We start from the raw sequence: 24,476 nt of genomic DNA, 5'->3' as shown, positions 1-24,476 counted from the left end.
CGTGATTTTAAAACTGTTAAATGACTTAAATTTGCCACAAAGTTTTATTGAAATTTGTTTTCTGATCAACCAGATCTGGAAACTTTTTTTTATTTAATTATAGTCTATTAACATTTGAAACCCACTTGTTTTGTATACAAATGCACGTATGTTTGTTTAAAAATGGAAAAATTAAATAATTTAATTTGGTATTGAAATATACTGAATTTAAAAGGTGTAGACTATATTCTCTTGCATCAAGTTGGATTTAACGCATTAAAAATATAAAAATTAGTTGTTCATAACTATAATTGACCTTTTTGTGAGAACAATAAGAATAAAGTTTATTGTCTCTTAAAAAAAGATTTGTTACGTAAAATATATTTTTGTTATAACACGTGCCTATGTGACGTGTAAAAAGTAACTGGGCTTGTATATTAAAACATCATGTGGTATGCGGTTTGAAAAGTTTGGGATTTAAGCTATATTTGTAAATTGCTGAATCACTGACGGTGTTATTTAAGCCTAAGTGCAATCAGTTTATATAACGCCTTATTTTAGAGTAAGGCTAAAGTTATAAAGCATAAAATAAAAGACCTAAAAATGAATTTTATTCTGTCCAAATGTTTTTAGTTTTTTTACATTACGTCAATTGGTAAATGCCATAATCCGGAAGTCAGACTTTTAATGAATAAAATAAATTATGTTTAAACAAAGATTAATAATAAATTACACCACGCACGTTAGTTGTTGTGTTGATATTTTTTTGTTTAATGTTCAATACATACATTGAAAGAGTTACTTCTTTTATTAAGAAAAAAGAACAAAGGTCAATATTAAAATACTATCACGTGATGTATCAGATTTCTTTGTTTTGTGTTTAGTTACCAAAAACCCTTTAATTTGATATTGTTATCTTGTTATAATAAGTTTTAATCGCGTGTGTAGGTATTAATAATTTGGTTAATACAAATTTAAAAACTTTACAGGATTAAACAATTTACAATTTTGTTTGCACATATCGTAGCTCTCGTTTTGTAACAACACAATATAGCGTATAGCAACCACTCCGCCGGCGGCGCGTAAAGAAAAATTGTTTTCTCTCTTTAAATATTCGTCAGCGTAGTTATAAGCGCGTGACCAGTGACATGCGATTAAACTATTTTTTACTCGCAGAACGGATTTACTTGCTACAGTGGGCGCGGCTATTTGTTTGGTGATTTTTGTGTCGTTTGTATAGTAGAATAAGGTGGTAGTTAATATGGATTTGTTATGGAAGTTTACCGATTATTTTATGGACTTCAACAAGGTGCGAACATTTCAAGAATTGTGTGGTTTACGGGAGGCAAAAGGTTATTCTCAAGGGGCTAATGGCGGGAATTTAAATCCAAACGTTCCAGCATCAAACGAAAATCCACTTTACGACGAAATTTATGGCAATAATACGGAGCTAACATACCGAAAACAAAACGAGAAATGTTGCAGTGAAGATATAAACGGTAACAATAATGAAGCGAAAACTAACGATACGAATTGTGAGACGAAAAACTATATTGTGACCAATCATTTTTTACATTACCTTTTCTTATTTGGATCGATGCTTGGCCATGAGGTATTCTACATAACAATTATTCCGATTATGTTCTGGAATCTTGATCCATTTGTTGCAAGAAAAATGGTTGTCGTCTGGGTTGTAACAATGTAAGTACAATTATTGCATTGTTTCAATGCATAATTGGTGTTTAAATATTTGTATTGTTTAAAACAATTGTAAAAAGGGTGTTATTGTGCTTTACATAATAATATCCAGTGTTAACTTTTTTATTAAATAAACCTATGCATGAATAATCAAAACAGAAAGTCAATATGTTCGATTACATCCTAAAATACAGGAAGTGAAATGTGACACAATCAATAACCCAATTGTCATTTTTGAATAACGATTTAAACCTCTTTTTTTCCAGGTATATCGGACAAGCTTTAAAAGATTTAATAAAATGGCCGAGACCCTCTTGGCCCCCAGTGTTCAGATTGGAAAAAAGAGTTGCAGCCGAATATGGGGTACCTTCTACCCATGCTGTTGCTGGTACTGCACTACCTTTTTCTTTACTAATGTCAATGTATAGAAGATATGAGGTACAACTTATTTCTTGTATAATGCAGTTTTTTGCTTATAAACTATAAAATGACTCTTTAATCTGAATAGGATTTAAATAGAAATCATTCTAAAAAGTTTATTTGCCAAATTAACAAAAAAAATTACTATATTTAATAAAGTTAAGTTTTTTAATATATATATATATATTCCAAAAATGTTAGGCGATTAAAGAATGCCAATTATGCTGTTATTATACTTACTGTTATTATTCACTTAAATTGTAATTGTTTAATTATAGTTTCCCCTGGAGATTGGTGTATTGTTAGCATGCTGTTGGTGTGGATTAGTTTGCTTGAGTAGATTGTATGTAGGAATGCATTCTATTCTGGTAAGAACATCATTTAAATAGTAAAAGCAAATTTAAAGCCAAAATATTTATATATTTATTTCACAACGAAAGAAAACCTAACAAAATAAAATTCCATGCTAGTTAACCAATTTTTTGCAGTGTGATAATATTTAGACGTTGTTATAGACTTTAAACTACATTCTTTTTTTAATATTGTCATCAAAATTTTACGTGACAGTGCTTACTAGTGTAATTGTTTTTAACAGGATGTTATGGCTGGGATTGGACTTACTGCAATTTATCTGTGGCTTGGATGGCCTTTTATGGAAATGGTTGACGAGTATACACTAACTACGAAATTTTCACCGTGGATTATTATAATGTCACATTTTTTGTTAGGTAAGAAAAAATCAACTTTAGAAGTAGTTTGATCAATAAAAATAAAACATGTAGCAATTTTACATAACATATTATTTTAAAAACCTTTTTTTAAATGCTTCAGTTTATTTAAGATTTTGACATTTTTTAATATATAACCCTGTTTTGTGTTAAAACCATACTATAAACTGTTTGTCTTTGTTGGAATATATTAAAAAGCATGCCTTTTGGCTTAGTTTTTTTTTAATTTTACAAGTTAAATTTTAACTAGATGGTCTCCTTTACTGGAATTTTCGAATTGTAAATACAATATCACCCACAAATGTGTATTCCAATTTACAGTGACATAATGTTGATTTTTAGGCATGTGACAGATCTTATTACCTCTTAAAAAATTTTACAACAGTAGGCCTATTATTATATACTGTACTTTGCCTTTTGGTAATGTTTAATTGACATTAAGTTACCTTTGAGGACCACCAATAACACTGTGACAAATTGTCAATAACAGTTGGTTTACGTTCAAAGGTCATGATTTAATTGCAGTTAAGTATTGTAAATTACATTTTTAAAACAACTGTTTGTTGTTTTTGCTGATTGCTTGACTATTTAAACTATTATTTGTAAATGCATAAATTATCATAAAAAATTAAATCAAATGGAAACATCTCCCAAAAATGTTATTTATTTTACGCGTCAAAAATATCAGCATATATATTTGATTTTTTTTATTATTAAACATTATATTTTTAGGTGTAATATACCCTAGTACTGATCAATATAGTACAAGCAGAGGTGATACTGTTATAATATTAGGAGCTGGCGCTGGTGTTAGTTGTGCATCTTGGCTACTGTATCAATATGGATTTAATTTGTGAGTTGGCTTTTTCCAAATACATATAAATATTTTAATATGAATCAGGCCTTTAAAATAATTTAACTATGCAAAATATGTTTTATATAAGTATATTCAAAAATATCACAAACATCTGATTACATACCATTTCCACAAACAAATTTATTTGTTTTCTCAGAAATTCTAATGCAAAACACCCAATAGAGTTCCTGTTGACCATAATTTATACATGTTTAATCATAAATTTTTAATGATTTTGACAATCTGTCAAAACAATTTGTTAAACATTGTCATTTAAATAAGCAATGTAAAACCATTTTGAAACTAATTTCCCTATATGATAAAAAATAAAACTGTTGATTTGGACTATAAGAAAAAGCCTACAATTATAACAAAGCCATCCTAATTTTTTTTGAACAGCACTTACTTATATTTAGCTCACAGCATTTTAATCTATTTCTGGCACTGTTTTACATTTACTGCCTTTTGCTTTAACAATTAACACAATAAATTACACCTATACATTACAGTGAACCTGCAGGTGAACTACCCTACCAAATTGGTTATCCTACATTCACTGGTTTTAGTCTCGGTTGTCTGCGAGCTGTGATCGGAATAGTCATGACAGCAGTTGCTCGCTTTGCCACCAAGTGGTTAAGTTTGTCGTTGGTGTGCCATGCTGTAGGGGTATCGAAAAATGATCGCAAAGCAAGGCAACGAAAGGATGTGGAAGTAATGTACAAGTTTGTTACTTACACCATGGTGGGATTCACGGCGATTGCTATTGCACCAATTGCGATGTATCATCTTAACTTATCTAATAGTAATTAGACCATTACATAAGGGTAAACAAAAAACACAAAAACACAGGGTCATGTATGTTTAATGAATTTCTGTAATTTACTTTCAGGTTATTGTTTAAATGTGTGCAAAATTTTAAACTGTTGTTGCAAATTAATTGATTGTACATATTAATAAGTTGTGTGGTGTAATCATTTAGGTTTATATTAGTTAGATTTTTTACAATTGTTAAATGCAACTATGGAGTTACCGTCCTGAAGTTTCTTTATGCCTTTTTTTATGCAGGATTCATATGTGTTGCTTTTCGTAATTTTAAAGCAGAAAACAAAATTTGCTATTTAAAAAAAAGCATTTTTTAAATATGGGTTTGTAATTTCATGCCAAAAAGTTTTTGTAAAATTAATGCAGAAATAACAGTTAATACTTTTTCTTTTTGCATTTTTTTTATTTGTGGCCTTTTTATCAACTTATATATTTTTAGGTGTTTAATGTATATATAGTACATATATTTACCATAATTTATACACCAGCTTTGGATTGAAAATCATGAAAAAGCTGTATATACCACTATATTCAACCTATAATTTTTTTTTAAAGTGAGGCTATACTAAGTAAATGTATGTAAAAATGGCAAATACAGTCACACATGATTACATCGTATTGTAATGATCTTTTAAAAAATATTCTTTTTGCTTTTAGTAAAAATATTTCACGTCCAATTTTAATTTAGTCTAATTTAGAAGTTTTGAAATTGTGCCTGTTTATGTTTATGCATTTTTTAAGAAATAACATTTTAATTTGTTTAATTCTTTAAGTGTTATTTTAATTTTGATGTCAAATTTTTACTCGTCCTGACTTTATTTTATAGTTTCTTAATCTTGATACAGTGACTAATGCATATTTTTGTTACTGTTCTTCGATTTTTTGTTAAAAATTTCATTGCAATAAAACTAAAAAAATTTATCTAATAATAGAGACAAGGTAGTATGATATTTGAGAAAAGAAAAAAATTAAGATTTAATTTTGATTTTTTTTAAATTATTAAGCAATTGAATAGTTTCTCGATAGCAACTAGCTAGCTTTTGCAAACTTAGCTTAATTTTTATTGTTTTTGCATAAGGGCTTAAGCTTGAGGGTAAATGTGCTGAAAGTTTTCCATTTTAGTTGCACTCTGTTAAGCTCTTAATTTATTTAAGCTTTAACGCGTGCAAAGGTTAAAACTGCGTGGTAACAGAAACTTTGAGGTTGTTGTTAAACTGGCTATTTATGTATCTTATAAATTATTCAGTTGACAAATTATTTTGTAGTTTACATCTTAAGTTAAGTATATTGTACATGTAATACATGGATGTAATACATGGATGTAATGTGTGATTAAATTGTACATTGCTTACAGTTAAAATATATCACAACGTATAAAATATTCTTTACCTATTCTTAAAATCAATTTCTATGAAAAAAAGTGTTTGTTTTTTGACGTCGCATTTGAAACTAAAACGTCAATAACCGTTTGTGTATATCGATTGTAGAAAATGTAAAGGACATTTGACTTACGTAATATTGTAAACTTTACTTTTTTGACGTCTACATTTTGCCGCTAACGGGTGCTATAGACCCAAATCCAAATTTTGTCAACTTAATTTTATCCCCAAATAGTTGGGAAATATATATTTATTTTGCCTTTTAATTTTTTTTAATTTTTTTAATAAGAACGTATTGACATTACAATAATTTACGCTAAAATTGTCTAAATTGTTATAAATTGCAACTGTACGGTATGTAAATATAAAAAGAGAAGTTAAAACTTTTTAAGACCCTGTAAACGATACTTCCCAATTAACAATATACGTAAAAAAATTGTTTTAAAATATTGCATAAATGCAATAAGTCATGTAAAAATAGAGCTAGGCGAAAGTTTTAAATATAATACACTTAATAAAAAGTTAATTGCCTCCACGTGCATTCTTTTAAGTGTGTATTGTACTTTAAGCAAATTATATTACACTTTTACTTTTTAGATTTTGTTAAACTTTTAACTTTGCTTAAATTTCTAAAATAATTTTAAATGTACATACGCGTTTGCCCAAAAGCTTGTTTGTGGTTTTTACTATTTTTTCTTGGTAAATGCCCCTTGCCAATAAATCGGGGTACTAACATTACTAACAGGTACTAACATTTTTTGTTTAAAACTGGTTTAAAAAAACTTGTCAATAAGCAATATATTGTTTGAAATAAAAAAATATTCAACTTTTTATCTTTATAAGGCATTTTTAAGAGTATTTGAAGTGTCTGACGAAAGATTTTTTAGTCTAATATTGTAATAATCAATGTCTTTTTTTACTTAAAAGTAGATAAGCCAGTTATTTAATGTAAAAAGGCCCACTGCTCTGGAGATAAATAATTTATTGTTTTTAATCTCTATAAATCATGTATTTGCCACAAACATTATAATGTTTATTTACTTCACACAGCACGTTTAAATAGATAAAAAAACTTAGCGTATAATTAGTTTTAAGAAACGGTATGTTGTAAATTAGAACGTGGTTACTGAATACCACAAATTCTGAAGACTTAAACAGAAGGCTTATTAGTAAGGCGCGTGCACAAACGTAGCGCACACGCACGAAACATCACGTACTTTTGAGCACTACTTACCATACACCACGCCATGTGAGCTTTTAGTAATGATCGAATGCTAGCCAACCCTATCCAAGCGAAACGCCTGTCTGCGACGCACACACAAAACAAAAACTCTCTCTTAAACTCGATAAAATTTGACAAAAAGTGGGCGGACTTGACGCTTGAATTTAAGCTAAACCTCACACAAAACCATAACAAAAACACGTTCACTACAGAGTCCATATATGCCACTGTACGTTATACCAGTTGCTTTGGTCAAAAACCACCCTACATGAGCATACAAGCCATGGTTTGTAGGCCAACTTTTTGTAATGCTCCGCCAGACGGATTCCCGCGCCATCTTGGTTTCGAAAAGGCCAAACGAAGCTCGGTATTATGTCAATAGCGAAAAAGGCGTGCACGTATCTTATCGCTTTGTTTGGTAAAATTAAACACTAACTTACCCAGTTACATTTATAGTACAAGAGTTAAGACAACTATGCAGTTTCTGTATCTGAATGTATTGTGTTATACGTGACTGAATGCTTTTGCGCTATAAATTTTGACTGGAGGCAAAAATAGGTTTCCTTTGGTAATAATAAGCACATGCTAAAATCACACAGCTTTTCTCTATGGTTTTGAGTCAGGTTTAGCTTATGTAATAAAGCAACTAGGACGGAAATGGCAGTGTTGATTTTAGTTTACAATTAAGTGAAGTAAAACATGATAAGTTAACACAGCATCACTAAATTTGCATCTAGCAATCACGAATAAAAGGTTGTTTGAAAAGCTGGTTAAAATTTAGTAAATATGTTTAGTTCTACTGTTATTTTAGAATAAAAACGAATATTTTAGGTTTTAAATCTAAAAGAAATAATCTTTATTTGTGTATTGAGTGCCCTTGTGCTTTTATAAAGGCTTTGGTGTGCAAAAAAGCGCGTTCAGTAATAACTGGAAATCATTCTACTGTGAATGACGTTTAAAATTATTATACAACAAAACTTAGCAGCGTATTTTACGGCTTGAATTTGAATAAAATCTAAATTTGAAGACTACCTTGCACTGGAAGTTTTTAGTTAAGCTTAAATTGTAAATAGTTTTTCGTTTAAAAAAGGTTTTAACCTAAAAGATGACCCTAAATAAATAATGTGGCGGTGCTATACAATTTAACTTCAGTAAGTCAACTAGAAGTTGACCTTGTGATAAGCTTGGCTGTAATATGTAAAGAAAAAACGACTAGACATACATTGCCTTACACGTTATCGATCTTAATTAAAAGCGCGATATTTTCTTTGTTAAAAACATTGCATGTGGACACGACGTTGGCTTTTGGAAGTTATTTTGTAGATCTATTTCCCCGGAGGCGGAAAGGTTACATTTAAAATAATATGCTATACCTATACTTGGCGTTTAAATTGAAAGCTTACATACCTTTATATGTTGAAATCGCTGTGTAATATTTGTATAGCCATAAGTATTAGTTAACGTTAACTATCGATTAAGTTAGGTTACGTGTGTTAATTTAGAAATGATCACCCAATCACGGAGTACACAAAAAATGTTAACACCCAATGTGTTAAAACAAAATATTATTAAACAATTTGCTTATTGGATTATTAAGTAGAGACTACATTCATAACCTACTTACAGTCTAAAATAGGGCATTGAAGTAGAAACTTTTTTGGTTGGGGGTTTTAGAAACCTTCAATATTATTTCGATCATTAGTAATAAATAAAGCAAGTTTTAGAGTCAAATTTGTTTAACAAAGCATAGAACGTGTACGTTTCAATCTAACAAACACGCACAATTGGGGTCGATTTAAAACCTTTAAAAGCCCTTTATGTACCCAGCGAAATTTGACCTAAAATAGCTTGCATTTAGTATAGTAAATTGTTATAGAACTGTAAAACGTCATATAAAGTCAATTTACTGTATTACTTAATATTGAGAGGAAATGTTGATGAGCGGAAATAATTCATAGATGTTAAAGCTATAAAACTGATTTTAATGATGGATTAAAAACACATGTGTTGTTGTAAGATCGGTTTTAGTATATAAAACTAGTACGACTTTTATTGCTCGATTGTCTGACAAACCGCACTTTTCCAGTTTGAACGATTTTTTATAATATTACTCATGCCTAGAACTCCATTCAAAGTTAAAAAATGTTTTGTTAGTCATTTAAATCACTTTGTTACTTTTGTTGCATTAACTGTATGCCCTTTTTATTAAATACTGAGTTTTTTAAAGCAAAGCTTAGTAAGTTAATCTATAATTTTTTAGTGTAGTTTAATCTATAACATGTGACACGTTTGTTAGTTTAGTTATTGCGTAAGATACACTGTTTTCCTAAGGAGGGTATGTTTCTTAAGTGGACTATTTAAAAGACAGAGTCATTGTGAACATGTTTACCCTTGCAACTACATGTTGTTTAAAAGTATTACACGTTATTCCTTTTTGTAGTGTGCGCATAGGTATTTTGTAATAGAACGTAGTGAAACACCATTTGTTCAATAGCAACCCCACAAATTTCACTGATACGAATATTGACTAAAAATTGAGTGATAAAAAGGCGTCAAACAAACCTTAAACACAAAGAAAATGGCTCAAGCATCTTTGCAAAATGATAAGGTTTGTTATATCATAACGTTTATCTATTGCCTTCACTTTGTTAACGTATTTTTAAGGCTATTGCACTTGGGTGTTCATAAAAATTCCTATTACCGTGTTTGGAATCTTTATTTTTATTAAGTTTATCTAAAATGTGCTATTATAATTATATATCAATATGTATTATAATAAGTTAACTTTGTTCAATTTTAATAGAGGTATAAATTTCAATAAAAGATTTATTTTATATTTTTTGTTTTAGAAGTCTTTAAGTTCTAAACAGGATAAATATATCAAAGAAAACATTTCAGAAGATGTTGTTGATCAGAATGATAAAGGTAAAAAATTAAAATAAAAAAAAAAATTTTTAAAACCAAAACTACCTTGAAGTGTTACTTTTTTGCATAATAATCAACTGTTTCTTATAGATTTATCCACAAATGAGTTAAACACTTGTGTTGAGATAAAAGCTCAATCACAGAAAATTCAAGAAAAAACAAAGCTGGGCAGAATAACAAGAAAACCTTCCCGATACCGAGACAGTGAATTCGATCTTCCTACTAAATCTGTCAGATTTGATTTTCATAAAACCAAGCCAACTACAAATGAGGTAGGTTGTTGCGATTATTGTTAAAAAATAGCATACTGGTTAAAAAATATTAAATTATAAGAAAATAATATTGTTTGGTTAAACTTTTTTAGTACGTAGGGCTTTCAAATTGAAGTTAATATTTTTTATTTGTCATTGTCCTTTTAACTTTACAGGCATCAGTCCCAAAAGAAGGCAGTAAAAAGAAAAACAAAACTAACAAACCAAATGAAAATTTGCATAAACAAACAACAGAATCTAAAAAACAGGAATCACAAAATTCTACCTGCTCTCAGACTCAAGTTGTACCACTTTATTGTAGTAAAACTGCAGGTTAAATAATACAAAAAAAAACATTTTATTAACTCATGTTTTAATTTCTTTCTTCTTTTTTAAAGTAATTTTACATTGTTTAGTTTAGACTAACGTTAAAGGGTAATAATTTGGCTTTTATATTTCTATCTAATTTGAATATAACAGGGTAATGTTATAAATATTTTAAAGGTGAATGTGTTACATTTGATGATGAGGGAAACTTTAAATTCAAGGTAAATATAGTTAGTTCTCTTTTTTAACTTTAGTGGTATTGTAAAATGAATTGATTTATTAAGGTTGTTAAAATTAGTTTTTTGTGTATTTTTTTTGTATAACTACTTAAAAAAGGTCAATATTTAATCTTGGGTAACTGGTTTTAATTATGTAATTAAAATTTGCTAATTACAGACATAATCACATGATATTAAACCAAATAAAAACATGTTTTATTACAGGTATGTCCTGAACATACTATACACAATAAATCAGCTCGAATGACATCATATAGGTACTTTAAATATTTGCTTTTCTACAAAGTTAAATAAATAAAAAAAATTATGATTTGGATAGTTTTTACTGAAATAAAAACATTTTAAATTTATTGCATAATAGTTATTTTATCTGTTTACATATGACTTCCCTTAAAACTTTAAAAGTAAGCTTTTCGTTGTAATTTGAAAAATATTTACTTTGACATAGTGTTCAAGATTACTCAGCAAAAAATAAATCATAATATAATTTTTTTTTAATTTAGTTGCGATATATGTGACATGTTATTTCCACGCTCATTCAGTCTTCGACGTCATTATGAAAGAATTCATATTAATCCTCGGTTTGTTAAAAATAAGGCAAAACAATTTGCAGAAAATACAAATAATAACACTGAAAATACAACCAACAAAAATGGCGGTAAGATTTCATTTTAAGGTTTTGTAATTTATGTATTACATAACTAGATTTTATATATATTTTTCTTATTCATACAAGCAAAATAATGTTTTTTTATAAATTTGCTTCTGCGTAATACATATCAAGATGAAAGTGCATTTCTGCCCTCGGCTATAAAAGTCTTGCATTATTTAAACGATAAACTTTTTAAAACAGAATTTTTTAACAGACACAACCACACAATAAACAAATAGTAACAAAACTTGAAATGTATGGAATATAATTTGCTTTTAGTCTTAAAAAAGTGGTATAAGGCTCGAGAAGTCACTTCTTATGAAATAAATAAAGCCAATATGTTTACATATACCCATAACAATTTAACTTTATATTTATTGTATTTATTTCAAGAAACAACAGAAAATGAATCTCATTATTTGTATGCTTGTAAACTTTGTCGGCAAAGGGTTTATTTCAAGGAAAAAAATCAACTACGCAATCATCACCAGGTGATTAGGTTTCTTCTTTTTTTAACAGTTACCAAATTTAGGTAGTTTTTGTTAACAAAACAACACAACACAACACAGATCTGTAAAGGTTTACACTAAACATCACATAAAATTATATTTTTAAACAGTTTATTGTATTAGTAATAGTTTTTAAATAAAGTACACTCCTTTAAAAACTAACAATTTTTGAAATATGTTATAGCTAAAACACTTAGACGTAGTAAACCCCACCCGCAACGTCTTTAATTGCGATTCTTGCGATCGAAACTATTCAACCAGACATGAATTGGACCGCCATAAAAGATCTCATTCAGGAGAAAGACCATATGCTTGCAGAATTTGTGAGAAAAGGTTTCCAACGTCAACAAATGCAAGAAGACATGAAAGAACTCATACAGGCGAAAGACCTCATGTCTGTAAAGTATGTTAAAATTTTTAGGAATTTAATTTGGTTTGTAAAAATAAAAACAAAAAATTTTGGATGATCTTAATTTTTTAGATATATATTTATCGCACAAACTTTTTTGGGAAAAAACTAACTTGACATTTGGCTTTATTGTTAAAATATTTACTAGCATTATAATTTATTTTTATTTATAGGTTTGCAAAAAGAATTTTATTCAGAAAAACGACATGGTAAAACATTTGCTGTCAGTTCATAAAATGAAAGTGACCAAAACTAAGGCGGAAAAGGCAGGAAAAAGTGTAAGTACAAACACAGAAACTATTAACCTAACATTAGCACAACAGTAAATAGAAACTAATTTGAAATAGGAGGCAGAAAGTAAGAATACATTAATAAACATCTGAATAATACCAATAAAATTGTAGGTTGCTTCTAAACCTACCTTAAAAAATGAAGAAAAATCTGAAAATGCGGAGATTGATAAAAATAATCGTTTTGAAGAAAATATTGACTTTGCTGCATACTTAAAACTTGATCAATTTGAACAGGGTTCGCTGATGGGATATGTCAATATTGATAAAACACAAAATTTAAAGGGTCAATCTAAGTAGGAACATTTATTTTTAAAGCGCAAATAGGTGTCTTTATAAAATGCTAATGATACAAACAAAAATTTAAAAATTTTTAAAATTGCACTAATATTACAACTTTAAAAAAAGTTATATGTACTCATAGTTTATTCAATATTTTTTTATGATTTATTATTTTATAGTTGGACTTATTTTTATAATGTTTTTAATTTAGCCAAAAATTAAATGAACCAAAGGCATTTTTAAAGCCAAAAGATAAATCTGTTTCTCCAAAAAACAAAATTTCCAAGTCAGAAAAGGCTTTAAATAGTGAAGAACCAGAAAGGTCGTTTAAATGTTCAGATTGTGCTAAATCTTTTACCAGCAACGTTAACTTAAAGCGACATTATCGATTAAAACATGAACGCTCTCAGGTATTGATTTTTTTGCTAATTAAACTATCTAAATTGGGAAATAATATTGATTATTTGTTATATTCGCATGCATTTGCTATTAATGGGTAACAAAAATCACAATTTTAAATATTTCAATAAAATAAAATTTTGTTTATATTATTTTACAGAGTCTTAGAGCTACAGCACCAGTTAGTATGGTTGTGCAAAAATATATGATAAAAGATGATAATGCAACTAACTCTCAAAATGAAAAATCTTTTAATTTTTCTATAACAAATAAAGGTATTTAATTTCAACTTAATATTTTATCTTAGATTTTATTTACATTAGTAAAAATTTTAATATATTGATATTAAACATTCATATTAAATTTTACATACAAAAATAATATTTTTTAGATATTCATGTTGCAACAACATTGAGCACCAAGCAAAATAATTTAGTGGCCAAGACTGTTAAAGAACCAAACATATCGAAAAACAAAATAGATTTAGCGCAACTTGGTGCTGACAAAGTTAGTTTGCCTGACAAAAAATCTTCTTTTGACCAAAGGGAGTCCAGAAAATCAGTTGATGAATTACTTAAAATTGTTTCGAACTCAACTCAAAAATGGATTCCTGATAAAAATTCACTTTTATTTCAAGAGACAAAAATACATCATGAATCTGATTTTTATGAAAAAATAGACCTGACAAATAACGATAATAGTATAAGTTCATTCACAAATAATGCAGCACCTGTTTTTAAAGCTCTAACATTAATTAGAAAATCAAATGACCCAATTTTAAATAAGTCACCTGATTTAGGTTTAGTTGCCCAAGAAAATAATAATAACTCAAATGTGTTGCTTTCTAAGGAAAGGAATAATTTAACCAAAAAAATCAACACAAAACAAGGTGGAAAACTTAACAAGATTTTAGAACGACTTTCAAACAAAAAAGAAAGGTAAAATGTGTGTTAATATGTTACTGTATATAGATTAAACTACTACAACAAAGCTTAATGGCTGGTCAGTTAAACTGGTTAACAAAGACAACTTAGCTTTGGACAACTTAAAAAAAAAAAAAAAAAAAAAAATTAATGGAATAGTGTTTTAGGTTGGTTTGTGCAGGGCTGAGTTGTTATCAGGTTAAGTTGTCTTTAAGTTAAATTGACGTGAAGCCTTATAAACTAGTAAATGTCTTTTTTTTAAAAACTAACAGTTTCAATATTTGTGTTTTTTTTTAATTTTAAACCCACTTTTCGTATTTACAGTAAAGATGTCTCTAGCTCTAAATTTTCAATTCAAAATTTTTCAAGAAATCGGTTTCATTCCAACCTAGAACCTAATGACCAGGTATTAGTAGATGGTAATCGCAAAATGATATCTCCTCGAGAAATCATTCCAATGGAAATTCCACCATTTCAAAAACAATCAGATAACCAGGAGAAAAGAATGGGAACTGTTCTGCACAGAAATGCTTCAAAATTTCCCTCTAAAGAATTTCAAAACCAAAACTTGCAGCAACACAACAGTTATAAGTATTCACAAAGGCCATTTAATTCATATTCCTCTAAGCAGTTTCGTAAAAAAACATATCCTTACAACTCTATGAACCACAATTTACAGACATCCAGTAGGAATAAAGCTGACAGATTCAATTATTTAAACTCTGGGTCAGCAGCAATGTATTCGAATCAACATGCTGAACCAAGTATAAGCAGTTATTCGAAATATCCCTTGAAAATACCAAGTTATAACTTGGGAGATAAAAGACAAGGAAGCAGTCGTCGAGGGTCTTTTTCTCAAGAAAGAAATCATCGAGAATTTATGAAGCCTCGTTTTTCATCCAACAGTGGGGGATCTTTTTTGGATAGATGTTGGAATTCAAAAATGAATTCTGTGGCTTGCAATAGAAATCACCCATGTGGTCACTGTCAGTTATCTTCAAGACCCGAAAATCATCGACCAAAAGTCAGTCTTGGTAGAAACTCTCGTAATTTAAACCGTTCTAATAGAAATGATTTTTCTTCAAATTCTAATTTTCACAATAGACCACACCATTGTTTTAAACCTCGGATTCAAGCTCAGTCTATTTTACATTCTGAAATAAGACCCAATTTTAGACAAAATGCACAGGTGAATACAATATATGCTCAAAAAGAATTTGCAACCGCTTTTAAAGAATCAAAGTTACCAACATTAACTAAGTCAACTTGTGATAATGAAATGCCGCTTGATCTAACAAAAAGTAGTAAAAAGGAGGATGATTATGTTGTTACTAAAGATGGTGTGTTGGATTTTAGCAAGAAGAAACCAACAGAAAATTTATCTGATACAGCATTGGATAGTAAAAAAATTGACCATTGCAATGTAAAACCTATTAAACCATTTGTTGACAAGCAATCATTAAGAAAAGAGAATCAGTCAAAACCATTTCGATTTCACGATATCAAGTTTGACAATACTCAAAGTTCAAATTCAACTTTAAAATTTCATAATGTTGAGTTTAATAATGGAAAGCAGGTGTTGGGTCAGTGTGGAGGTGGAAGACCAACTAAACAACTAAACACTTTTCACGAGTTTTCCTATTCTGACAAGTATGCTGATGAAAAACTATCAGATATTAACATGCCGTGGAACTCACAAATGGAAACCAGATATGTTAAGGAACAATTTTCACCTTATTTTAACCCTACGCATATAAGACCTCGAAGCTTAAGTGGTGATGACTTCGTTCCAATGGTATCTAAAAGTTTTGAGCCAAAAGTACAACCACAAAACAGCTCCGAGTATTCTCAAAGTCGCTTTCAGCATTACCGCTTAAACTCTCCCAACAAATACAACTCCCCCTACCCAAAAAAGTCTCCCCCTAAGTACAGACTGCCGACGAAAGATCTCATGTATTCTAATAAACATTATCAACCACATAGTTCCAATTTATACAGACCTGGTTCATCCAAAACAAATGATTTTTATCTTCAAAACAAACAAGATTTAACAAACCCAGCACCATCATTTTTTCATGATCGGTTTACTGAATTAAATCTTCAAAATAAAAAGCAAGCTGATTATCAGAAATATAATCATAAATTTGGTAACGATTTTTTAAGTCAAACAAAGCTTAAACCCCTTTCCGATATTATTAAAGCAAATCTGGATATTCTAAAGCGGAAGGAAAAGTTTACCGAGGAACCTTGTTATTCAGATCAAAAAACAAAGAAAAACATTACAGACCAAGATGTCATGCAACGCTGTATTGAAAAAGCTAAATCAGAGTTGGAACATAGAAGGGGACGCTCATTTTCTGCTGGAAATGAAAAACTAAATATTCAAGATCAATGCACTTCTTTCGGTTTACCAATTTATAATACAATTTCCTCTAAAGGCCAACTAAAAACTAAGGCAAATGGTAATTCAGACACACTTTAATTTTTAGTTGATATTTATGTGTGTTGTATTAGGTTTTATTGAAATTGTTGATAGGTTTGTTTTTGTGTTATTCTTTAGAAAAAGTTGATAGTGTATGCGATGTTGCTGCAAGTTATATTTTAAAGACCAAAGATGTTGGATCTTTAATTGAAAACAACCAATTTGCTTTTTCTTCAAGAGCAGGTCTAGCTTACTACCTAGCATACTACCTACTATTTAACCTTGTATTCAATGAAAAAATTCTTGACATAAAATAACAAATTAAAAACTTTTTAATTTTAGATGAAATATCCACTTCAAATTTTGAATTGCAAAGAAGTAAATTGACAATGACTCCCGGGTTTGAAACAACTGGAGAAGACTCAAGCAAAGAAGAGGAGGAGTTTAAATCTTTAAATGAACCAGAACTGGAACAAGACAATGATGTTATTTTAATTGAAACTTCTCCAATGCAAAATATAAGTTTTTTCAAGGTTGCAGATAAAGAAGTTCAATGTGTAAAGGAAAAGGTAAAATTATTTGTTAGGGTACTAATACTTTTTTAGTTAAAAAAATGTTCTATAACTATCGTTTTTTACCTATTTTTTATGATCGTTTTTTGTTTTAGTTAAGTCCACCACCCTTACTAGATCTTGAAGAAAATTTGTTTTTAAGTGATTCGCCAATAAGTCAGGATTTGGCATTACAAAAAGAAAGTGAAAACAGTTCACCAAAAGTAATTGAAGAAATGTCCACAAAATCACCACCAACCAAATCACAAATTGAGCAGAAAAAATCGTTAAAAAATGTTTCTTCTGACAAAAGTGAAATCAAAACAATCTCAGTGAAAAAAAGCTCTAAAACAAATAAACAATTTGCCGAAACGAGCTCTGATGTAACTATTGAGGAAAGCACTGGCTTAACTAATAATGATCAATGTAAAATATTAGATTGTGAAAACAAAGATGAGGATAAAATTGAAAAAGATAATCCTAATACAGATTACCCAGGTGATTTAAAAAAAATAATTTAAAAAAATCGTTTACATCATTCTGTATTTTTTGTAAATATAAATATATTTTGTTATATGTAGCTGTATTTACCGCACTAAAAGAGACAAATCTTTCAACTGAGTCCGACGATATATTAAAAGAAACTGATTTATCTTTCGAAAAAGACTTAACTACCCTGACCAAGCCAAACCCTAAGAAGGGTGAAATAGTTGACAATATAATATCAAAAGGTAGCTTATTCTTTCTACAGTGTTTATTGTTAGTTTGCTGCATAGGCCTATTTACATAACACAAGTTCTTAATTTTTTAAGAACCTAAATCTTTCTTAAAAGCAGCAGAGAAAAGCAAGATTTCATGCAAAAAAGAAAATGTTTCACCAAAACGTGAAGAACCCAAAAAATTGGTTAAAAAGTTAAAATTAATTGCAGTAAAATCCAAGGTAGGCTAGGTGTCTTATCAGAACACTAATGAAATCAAATGTTGTTATAATAAACTGTATATACATATGGTAACTATCAAGTGAAACTTATTCAATGTGTTGTAAGCTACTTGATGCATTACAAAAAATGTTTTCCCAGGAAAAAGGAGTGGCCAAAATGGAATGGACAGTCAGGGAAATTCCCAAGACAAATGAGAATAAGGATCTTCACTTTTGCAATCATTGCCATATTTCAGTCAAGGGAAAATCTATGTACAAAGTAAATAAAAATTCTAAAAACAATTTTAAAATATAACATGCATTATTAAAGCATGTACTTAACAAATTTGTAATTGGTAAAATGATTGTACTACGAATTTTATTCTTTAACATGGATATCATTGCTCAAGTTGTCTTACTATAAAAACTAATTTGTTATTTTAATTTTTAGAAACACGTTTCACGATGCTCCTTAGTTGAAAGATATAGTTTAAGAAAACGGAAATCGGATAATCAGAAAGAAAAGGTGAATTTTTAGAAAACTTTTTTTTTGTTTTTTTGTTTTTTCGCGCATTGATAAAAGTATATAAATAAATACGATATACAATTATTATTACAACAATGCGACGGGAAAAAATGACAAAATCAATTTAATGATTTAAAACATGCCAAAAGTAATAATGTTTATACAAAGATTTTATAGTACATTATGGCATGGTCACCAAACCCAGTATAGATTATATTAATAATAAATGCGATAAATAATATATATTTTACAGAATATACACCAAAAAAATAAAACTATAACGAAGGAGTGACGAAATAACAAAACAAAATTGTACGAAAAAAAAAGAAAGTTACGACACATTTGATTTATAATAGTAAAGCAATCACTGTCGATGGGAGTTACAGTGTAAAAAATAATTCAAAAAAAATAATAATTACATTTAATATAACCCAGTATGGCTCTAGTAGGAAAGCACGAACTGGTCACGATAAATTGCATGTGATAAAGGGACTAACCGAAATAAACCTACCTAAAGAAAGAACGTCCCAGAATAGCCTTTCACAACGTATATCACATACAACGCACAAAAATATTACTTATTTTCCTTATTTCGATAATACCATAAACTTAAATTTAATTTGACAAAATATTATAAATTAAAATTCTGGTTTGTTTAAATTTTTTTTATAGAAATTGCCTACAGTTGCTAAGAAGGTTCGTAAATTAGAAAACAAAAAACCTAAAGGCCGTAAAACAGTTGAAATTCCAAAATCCGATTGGTCTGATTTTACTTGGATTTTGAAAATATCTGATATCAAAAAGGCTGTTGCGGTTGTTAAACTAGCCGATGAATTACCCGAACATTCAGAAGTTAAACCTGATAGCCAAAAGAGTAAAAATAGCAAAAATGATTTAAAAAACGAAGACGACAATAATCCAAAAAGTTCAAATTTCGATATGCATCCTCAAATAAGGGAACAGCATTATTTACTCACAAAAATCAAAAATCATTCGTTAGATGACGACAAGCAAATCTCTAACTATTACCCGTTTGCAGCAAATAGGCTGATCGGGAAATCTTTAAAACCTGAAAAAGTGGACAATAGTCTTCAGCATTTTTCTGATACTTACGATGTTTACTTGGAGTTTGATGAGTCCATTGAAAGGCGAACAGAAATAGTGGAAGAACCAAATAATTTACCTGTTACCAATGTTGGCAAGCTAAACACTGGCATAAGTTCAGTAACGCCGAAAAAGTTGAACTTAAACGACATTGACACTTATTTTTGCAAGAAAACTTCTCATGATCATACCTACGATCTTACTGATTTTAATCTAAGAAAACAGCTTGAAAGACATAATTTACTAGAAAGTTTTCAGGCTACGGAAAGAAAAAAACGGAATCGATCTTCTTTAAATGGCAAAGTGCTACTTTCTGGAAGGTTTAAAGTAAAAAACAACTTGCTTAAAACCAATCAACTAAAAAGTCTTAGAAATGGGTCAAAAATGAAATCAAAAATTTTACCTTCAACCACCAAGCAAGGGGAAATTTCAATCAAGAAAGGGGCGATATTAAAAAAACGAAGATCAATTCGAGTTTATTCCAAAAAGAATTTACTTCAAGTTGTTAAAAATCCAAATCATAATAGTTCAGAATCAGAGGAGTAATTATTTCAAAAGTTAATTCATATTTTCGTCCAAACAATTCTCTAAAATACTTAAAAATTGAAATTCGGATTCCGTTCTATTCACTTTTCTTGCTTTTTTTGTACATTTTTCGCTTGATTGCCACTGCCATAGTAAAACACAATTGCATTTTTTTGTATTTATTTGTAATACTTCTGTAGCGCTTTTGTTTTTTGCGTCATTCCGTGCTTTAAATCAAAATAAAAACTTTTTCTTCTTTGTGTTAAGTGGTTAATAAATTGTTTAAATTTAAATCAAATTTTTCAGGTTAGAAATAGTATATTTTCGTTGAACTACAAAAATTATTTAAACTAAAAAGTTTTAGTTTTTCATTAAAAAAAGGTAATCCAAAAAAATAAATATTTTAAATTTTATTGTTCCTGCTTTAAAAGAATTACTTTGTTTTGATAAAGGTTATAGTATTACCATATACTGTTATAAGGGCAAATTGAATTTAAATCAATCATACAATGACGTTTATTTGTTGAAAAGTTTAAAAAGGATTACTAAAATAATGTTTGTTTAGTAAGAACATGGTATTATAAAATGAACACCGAGTTAACAGATTATAATGCAGTCCAAGGTGTACTTTTAATATATTTATTACAAGAAATAATTTAAAAACAAATGTAAACACTATAAGCACCGTGAACAACAATAAAAGTAAAGCAAGGTAATACTTAGGGCTAAAAGGTTATAAGGACAAATTTCTTACGTAATGTTAAATTAGTATAGTGTATATTTTTAGTGATTCATTTTTGCACTATTCCTTCCAATCACCCATTGCCAATTATACTTATATACCAGTTTAAGTGATAAAAACAATCATTTATGTTTCAAATGTAAATATGTTGTATACATAGTACATTTTATTGCATTTTGATTTTAGGTATTTTCAGTTTAATTTTTTTGGATTTAAAATTCAGTTGTCCCCTGATTAACTTATTAATGACGTCATGTTAGTTCATTAATGACGCAGGCCCGATTGAGGTTCAATTGATGTTATTTGCTAATTACCAAACGAAATTTACGTTTAGTTACGCTATGAAGTAACTTGCGTGAACTTATTTGAACCTAACAGTTTCTAGATGTAATCCTATTTCTTGTCGAGATTACGCAAAGCTTTCGCCAACCTCAAAGTTAGTTCCAATATGATCATTGTGCAAGCGGTGTTTGGGTGAAGGCGTTTCAACCTAAAAAGGTATGAGTTTAATTAAAATTATTACCTTAATGGTACTTTTTTAAGGTTAATGAACTTTTTAATAAAATTAAATAAAAAGTTTAAAAATATACTTAAATAGATTTACCTGCACTATAGGGTTGGGTGTACTTGCATTGCTGGTTTTCACTTTGTAATTTGAAGTAGATTGATACGACTCGTTTCCGGAAGAATCTATATCTCTTTTACCGCCCCCAAAACGCAATGCAGCAATAATAGAATGAACACTCACTTTAACTGGTGACACTTGGCTTACATTTGTAGAAGATGGAGATAAGACAGAATTACCATTCGGCAATGTAGTCGGCTTCTTTCGTTTTCTTCTTTTTCTCAAATTTGGTTTCTTTTTAGTTAACGCTACTTCGTTTTCCTTTTTCTTAGCATTTTGTCTTTCGTTGCTGCGTTGTTCGTTCTTAGTTGCGCCAGGCACTCGATTTAACAATGCTGTGTTAACGTGTATGTCATGCTGTGATATTTTACGTGGAGGGGTTTTCCGCGAAAGTTTTTTCTCGTGATTATGAATAAGGTTAAAGTTATTTTGAACCTGTTCAGTAGCCGAGGTTTCGGGTTGCGGGCTATCTATTTTCGTTACACTATCCTTAGATATTTTTTCAGACAAGGTTGTCTGGGTATGTTTTAAATGATCTACGACAATGGAACTTTCATGTGTATTGTTGCACTGATTTGGGAATATGTCGTTAGGTTGTAAGTTGATTTTGCGAATTTCTTCTTCCTTATTTTGGTTTATTGATAACTTTTTGAACTCTTGTGTGTTTGTCACAATATTTTCAGAATCTATCTTGTCGTCTAGCAAAACGTTTTGTGACTCGCCTGTTGTTGCAGTTGATAGTTTAATATCATTTTCTTCCTCAACTATAGCTAAATTTTCATCAGCATTGTTGGCTCTGCTATCAACCTGTTGGTTTGCATCAATAACAGGGGAAAGCCTAGGCTGGAAAAACTTTAAAACCTTCGCAAACCTAGATGGTGTCAAAGGCTCAGAAGATTTAACGTTGTTTTTTGTTTGTTCTTTTGAAAGCTTTCGTTTTTCCATAAACTCGTTAAGTCTAACCAATGTGCCAGGCCTACGTGGTGATATAGGCGAAAATGGATCAGTCGATATTGTGTCTATAATGTTTGGTGTGACATTGTCATTAACATTGTTGCTAAGAAACCGCTCTCTGGGTTTGATTTTTCTTTCCTCGTGCGACTTAAAAAAACTGTCAATTCTTTGAAAGCTTTCCTCGTACACAAAAGATTTCTTTTCGACCCCACTTTCAACGTTATATTTAGGGTTAGAAGATTTGGTTTGCGATTTTTTTCGTGATCGAAGTTGATTACTAAGAGCAGGATGTATCGGTGGGGCTTCATTAACTAGCTTCTGTTGTTCTTGTTCTTTGTTAATTTCAAACCCGGGTGGTGGTACATCCTTAGCCTTGTTTTTTCGCCGCTTTTTGTATCTTATTTTTCTCGTTTTTTTAGCTTGTTTTGCTCTCAGTCGTTTTAGCTTCTTAGCAGCGGAAGATGACCCCAGTGTCGAGCACAACCACGTGATCGCCTCGTTCAATCCAGAGTAAGAATCATGTGCTACAAATTGAACTTCTAAAATTTTACATAAATTTGTTAGTTGATTGAAATTTTGATAAAAAGTGCTAAATTTTTTAAAAGTCGCTTGTTGAACTTACTATAATTTCTGTTTTTGCATGTTTGTTGTAGACTGAGTTGTTCTATTACATCTTCAACATACAATGTTTGTTTACGATTTTGACCAGTCTTGTTGAAAATGATTAATAGAGGAATTAGCTTTCTTTCAGGCCACGATAGCATATCCTTCAATAATAACAACAAAAAAAAACGTTTAAATTACTTAAACAGAAAAGTTGTTATTTTATACTCCACAGTTGATTTACATATATTACAATATTTACCGACAAAAGTTCTCTGTTTTTATTCATTTGCGTGACGTCATCATCGATGACGTAGATGAGTGCCCCGGCGTCTAACAAATAATGCTTCCAGAGGGGAACGATCTTTGGATCACCTCCCACATCCATAACGTCAAGATCAAGATCAGCAAAGGGTAAAACCTCCATGTTGAAACCTAATGTCATCGCAAAAGTTAACTATGACAGTAATTTTTAAAGCCTTAAGTGGTACAAAAAGTTATTCAAGCTATATATTTAGTTGAAATTAAACACATAATCGTTTATTACAATACACATATTTCTACATTAGCTTATATTTTTATCAATGTATACTAACCGAATGTTGGAACAGATTTGTAGTTTTTCTTTTCTAATAGTTTATAGAGAAGCGTTGTTTTTCCAACATCTTTTAGTCCTAAAACAACAAAAAAAAATTCTGTAAACAAACAATGATAATATTTCAAAATTGCGTTTTTGTTTACAGTATGTTGTTCGAATTTGAACCTTACTTACCAAACATCAGAACGTCCACTTTTGATTTATGTATAAGTTTTGCCATACTTAATCCCATTTTTCTAAACTATCATTGTGCTAAATAAACATTCTGTTGACTTTGGAAAAACAAGTATATTGTTTTATGTATGCATTGAAAATTTCAATTATATTAAACTTTCTATAGTTACTTAAGTTTCTACCCAGACTACGCATAGTCTATTAATAGTAGACAAAAAAGCTTATGAATAATAACAAACAAATTTAATTAAATTTAAAAATACTTGTTATTGGAAACTGTACATCTATAATGCCGACCACTTCTTAACGGCGTTGCTTATTTCCCCATGTTAGTAATATTTATCCATGCTAAAACAGTGATTCATTAAACGTATTGTTACACGTATAGGATACAATGTCGTCATCCGCATGCAAGTGAAGAAT

The 24,476-nt window shown here is 29.5% G+C and overlaps 4 protein-coding genes across 7 annotated transcripts in view; 2 read left to right on the top strand and 2 right to left on the bottom strand.

The window, feature by feature from the left end:
- LOC145749540 (actin, muscle) overlaps positions 1-7,034 on the bottom strand; it is a 41,818-nt gene extending 34,784 nt beyond the window's left edge. The window contains exon 1 of the mRNA XM_082565330.1: positions 7,020-7,034. The gene's annotated coding sequence lies outside the window, so the exon portion shown is untranslated. The remainder of the gene's footprint in view (positions 1-7,019) is intronic.
- LOC145749924 (sphingosine-1-phosphate phosphatase 2-like) lies at positions 1,135-5,414 on the top strand. Its single transcript, XM_082565808.1, has 6 exons — positions 1,135-1,680; positions 1,944-2,115; positions 2,376-2,465; positions 2,693-2,825; positions 3,558-3,678; positions 4,191-5,414. Exons 1-6 carry the CDS (start codon positions 1,241-1,243, stop codon positions 4,489-4,491), a joined length of 1,257 nt encoding a protein of 418 aa, XP_082421934.1. The 5' UTR covers positions 1,135-1,240; the 3' UTR covers positions 4,492-5,414.
- A 2,543-nt stretch (positions 7,035-9,577) lies between the features above and the next one.
- LOC145749585 (uncharacterized) lies at positions 9,578-20,604 on the top strand. 4 transcript variants are annotated; one of them, XM_082565389.1, is made up of 23 exons: positions 9,578-9,712; positions 9,954-10,029; positions 10,120-10,301; positions 10,457-10,613; positions 10,785-10,828; positions 11,051-11,103; positions 11,350-11,504; positions 11,892-11,989; positions 12,192-12,410; positions 12,590-12,694; positions 12,821-13,002; positions 13,200-13,398; positions 13,548-13,662; positions 13,779-14,325; positions 14,635-16,772; positions 16,871-16,975; positions 17,075-17,301; positions 17,400-17,781; positions 17,865-18,014; positions 18,120-18,223; positions 18,363-18,482; positions 18,654-18,728; positions 19,401-20,604. In XM_082565389.1, exons 1-23 carry the CDS (start codon positions 9,683-9,685, stop codon positions 20,376-20,378), a joined length of 6,441 nt encoding a protein of 2,146 aa, XP_082421515.1. In that variant the 5' UTR covers positions 9,578-9,682; the 3' UTR covers positions 20,379-20,604. The 4 variants fall into 4 exon arrangements, with proteins under 4 accessions (XP_082421515.1, XP_082421514.1, XP_082421517.1 ...); XM_082565388.1 differs by having other exon boundaries at positions 18,096-18,223; XM_082565391.1 differs by having other exon boundaries at positions 18,096-18,223; positions 18,982-19,542.
- Positions 20,605-20,880: 276 nt separating this feature from the next.
- On the bottom strand, positions 20,881-24,144 carry LOC145750490 (uncharacterized). The gene is made up of 6 exons (XM_082566536.1): positions 24,054-24,144; positions 23,878-23,955; positions 23,544-23,716; positions 23,301-23,445; positions 21,704-23,217; positions 20,881-21,589 (listed from the first exon to the last, which is right to left on the bottom strand). The coding sequence occupies exons 1-6, from the start codon at positions 24,109-24,111 to the stop codon at positions 21,509-21,511; spliced, it is 2,049 nt and encodes a 682-aa protein (XP_082422662.1). The 5' UTR covers positions 24,112-24,144; the 3' UTR covers positions 20,881-21,508.
- Positions 24,145-24,476: the final 332 nt, after the last annotated feature.

The sequence above is a fragment of the Corella eumyota genome, chromosome 4, assembly GCF_963082875.1.
Source record: "Corella eumyota chromosome 4, kaCorEumy4.1, whole genome shotgun sequence".
In the NCBI taxonomy this organism is placed as follows: Eukaryota; Metazoa; Chordata; class Ascidiacea; order Phlebobranchia; family Corellidae; genus Corella; species Corella eumyota.
Note: the sequence above shows the minus strand (reverse complement) of the source record. Positions and strands in the feature narration are given on the sequence as shown.

Bases quoted from the DNA above. Each gene is read 5' to 3' on its own strand.
- LOC145750490 (XM_082566536.1), bottom strand. From the start codon at position 24,111: ATGGGATTAAGTATGGCAAAACTTATACATAAATCAAAAGTGGACGTT. The intron at 23,446-23,543 runs GTAAATATTGTA...TTATTATTGAAG, and splicing joins AAAACAGAGAACTTTTGTCG to GATATGCTATCGTGGCCTGA. The intron at 21,590-21,703 runs GTAAATCTATTT...ATACCTTTTTAG, and splicing joins CACCCAACCCTATAGTGCAG to GTTGAAACGCCTTCACCCAA.
- LOC145749585 (XM_082565388.1), top strand. From the start codon at position 9,683: ATGGCTCAAGCATCTTTGCAAAATGATAAG. The intron at 9,713-9,953 runs GTTTGTTATATC...TTTTTGTTTTAG, and splicing joins CATCTTTGCAAAATGATAAG to AAGTCTTTAAGTTCTAAACA. The intron at 13,399-13,547 runs GTATTGATTTTT...ATTATTTTACAG, and splicing joins TAAAACATGAACGCTCTCAG to AGTCTTAGAGCTACAGCACC.
- LOC145749924 (XM_082565808.1), top strand. From the start codon at position 1,241: ATGGATTTGTTATGGAAGTTTACCGATTATTTTATGGACTTCAACAAG. The intron at 1,681-1,943 runs GTAAGTACAATT...CTTTTTTTCCAG, and splicing joins GTCGTCTGGGTTGTAACAAT to GTATATCGGACAAGCTTTAA. The intron at 2,826-3,557 runs GTAAGAAAAAAT...TTATATTTTTAG, and splicing joins AATGTCACATTTTTTGTTAG to GTGTAATATACCCTAGTACT.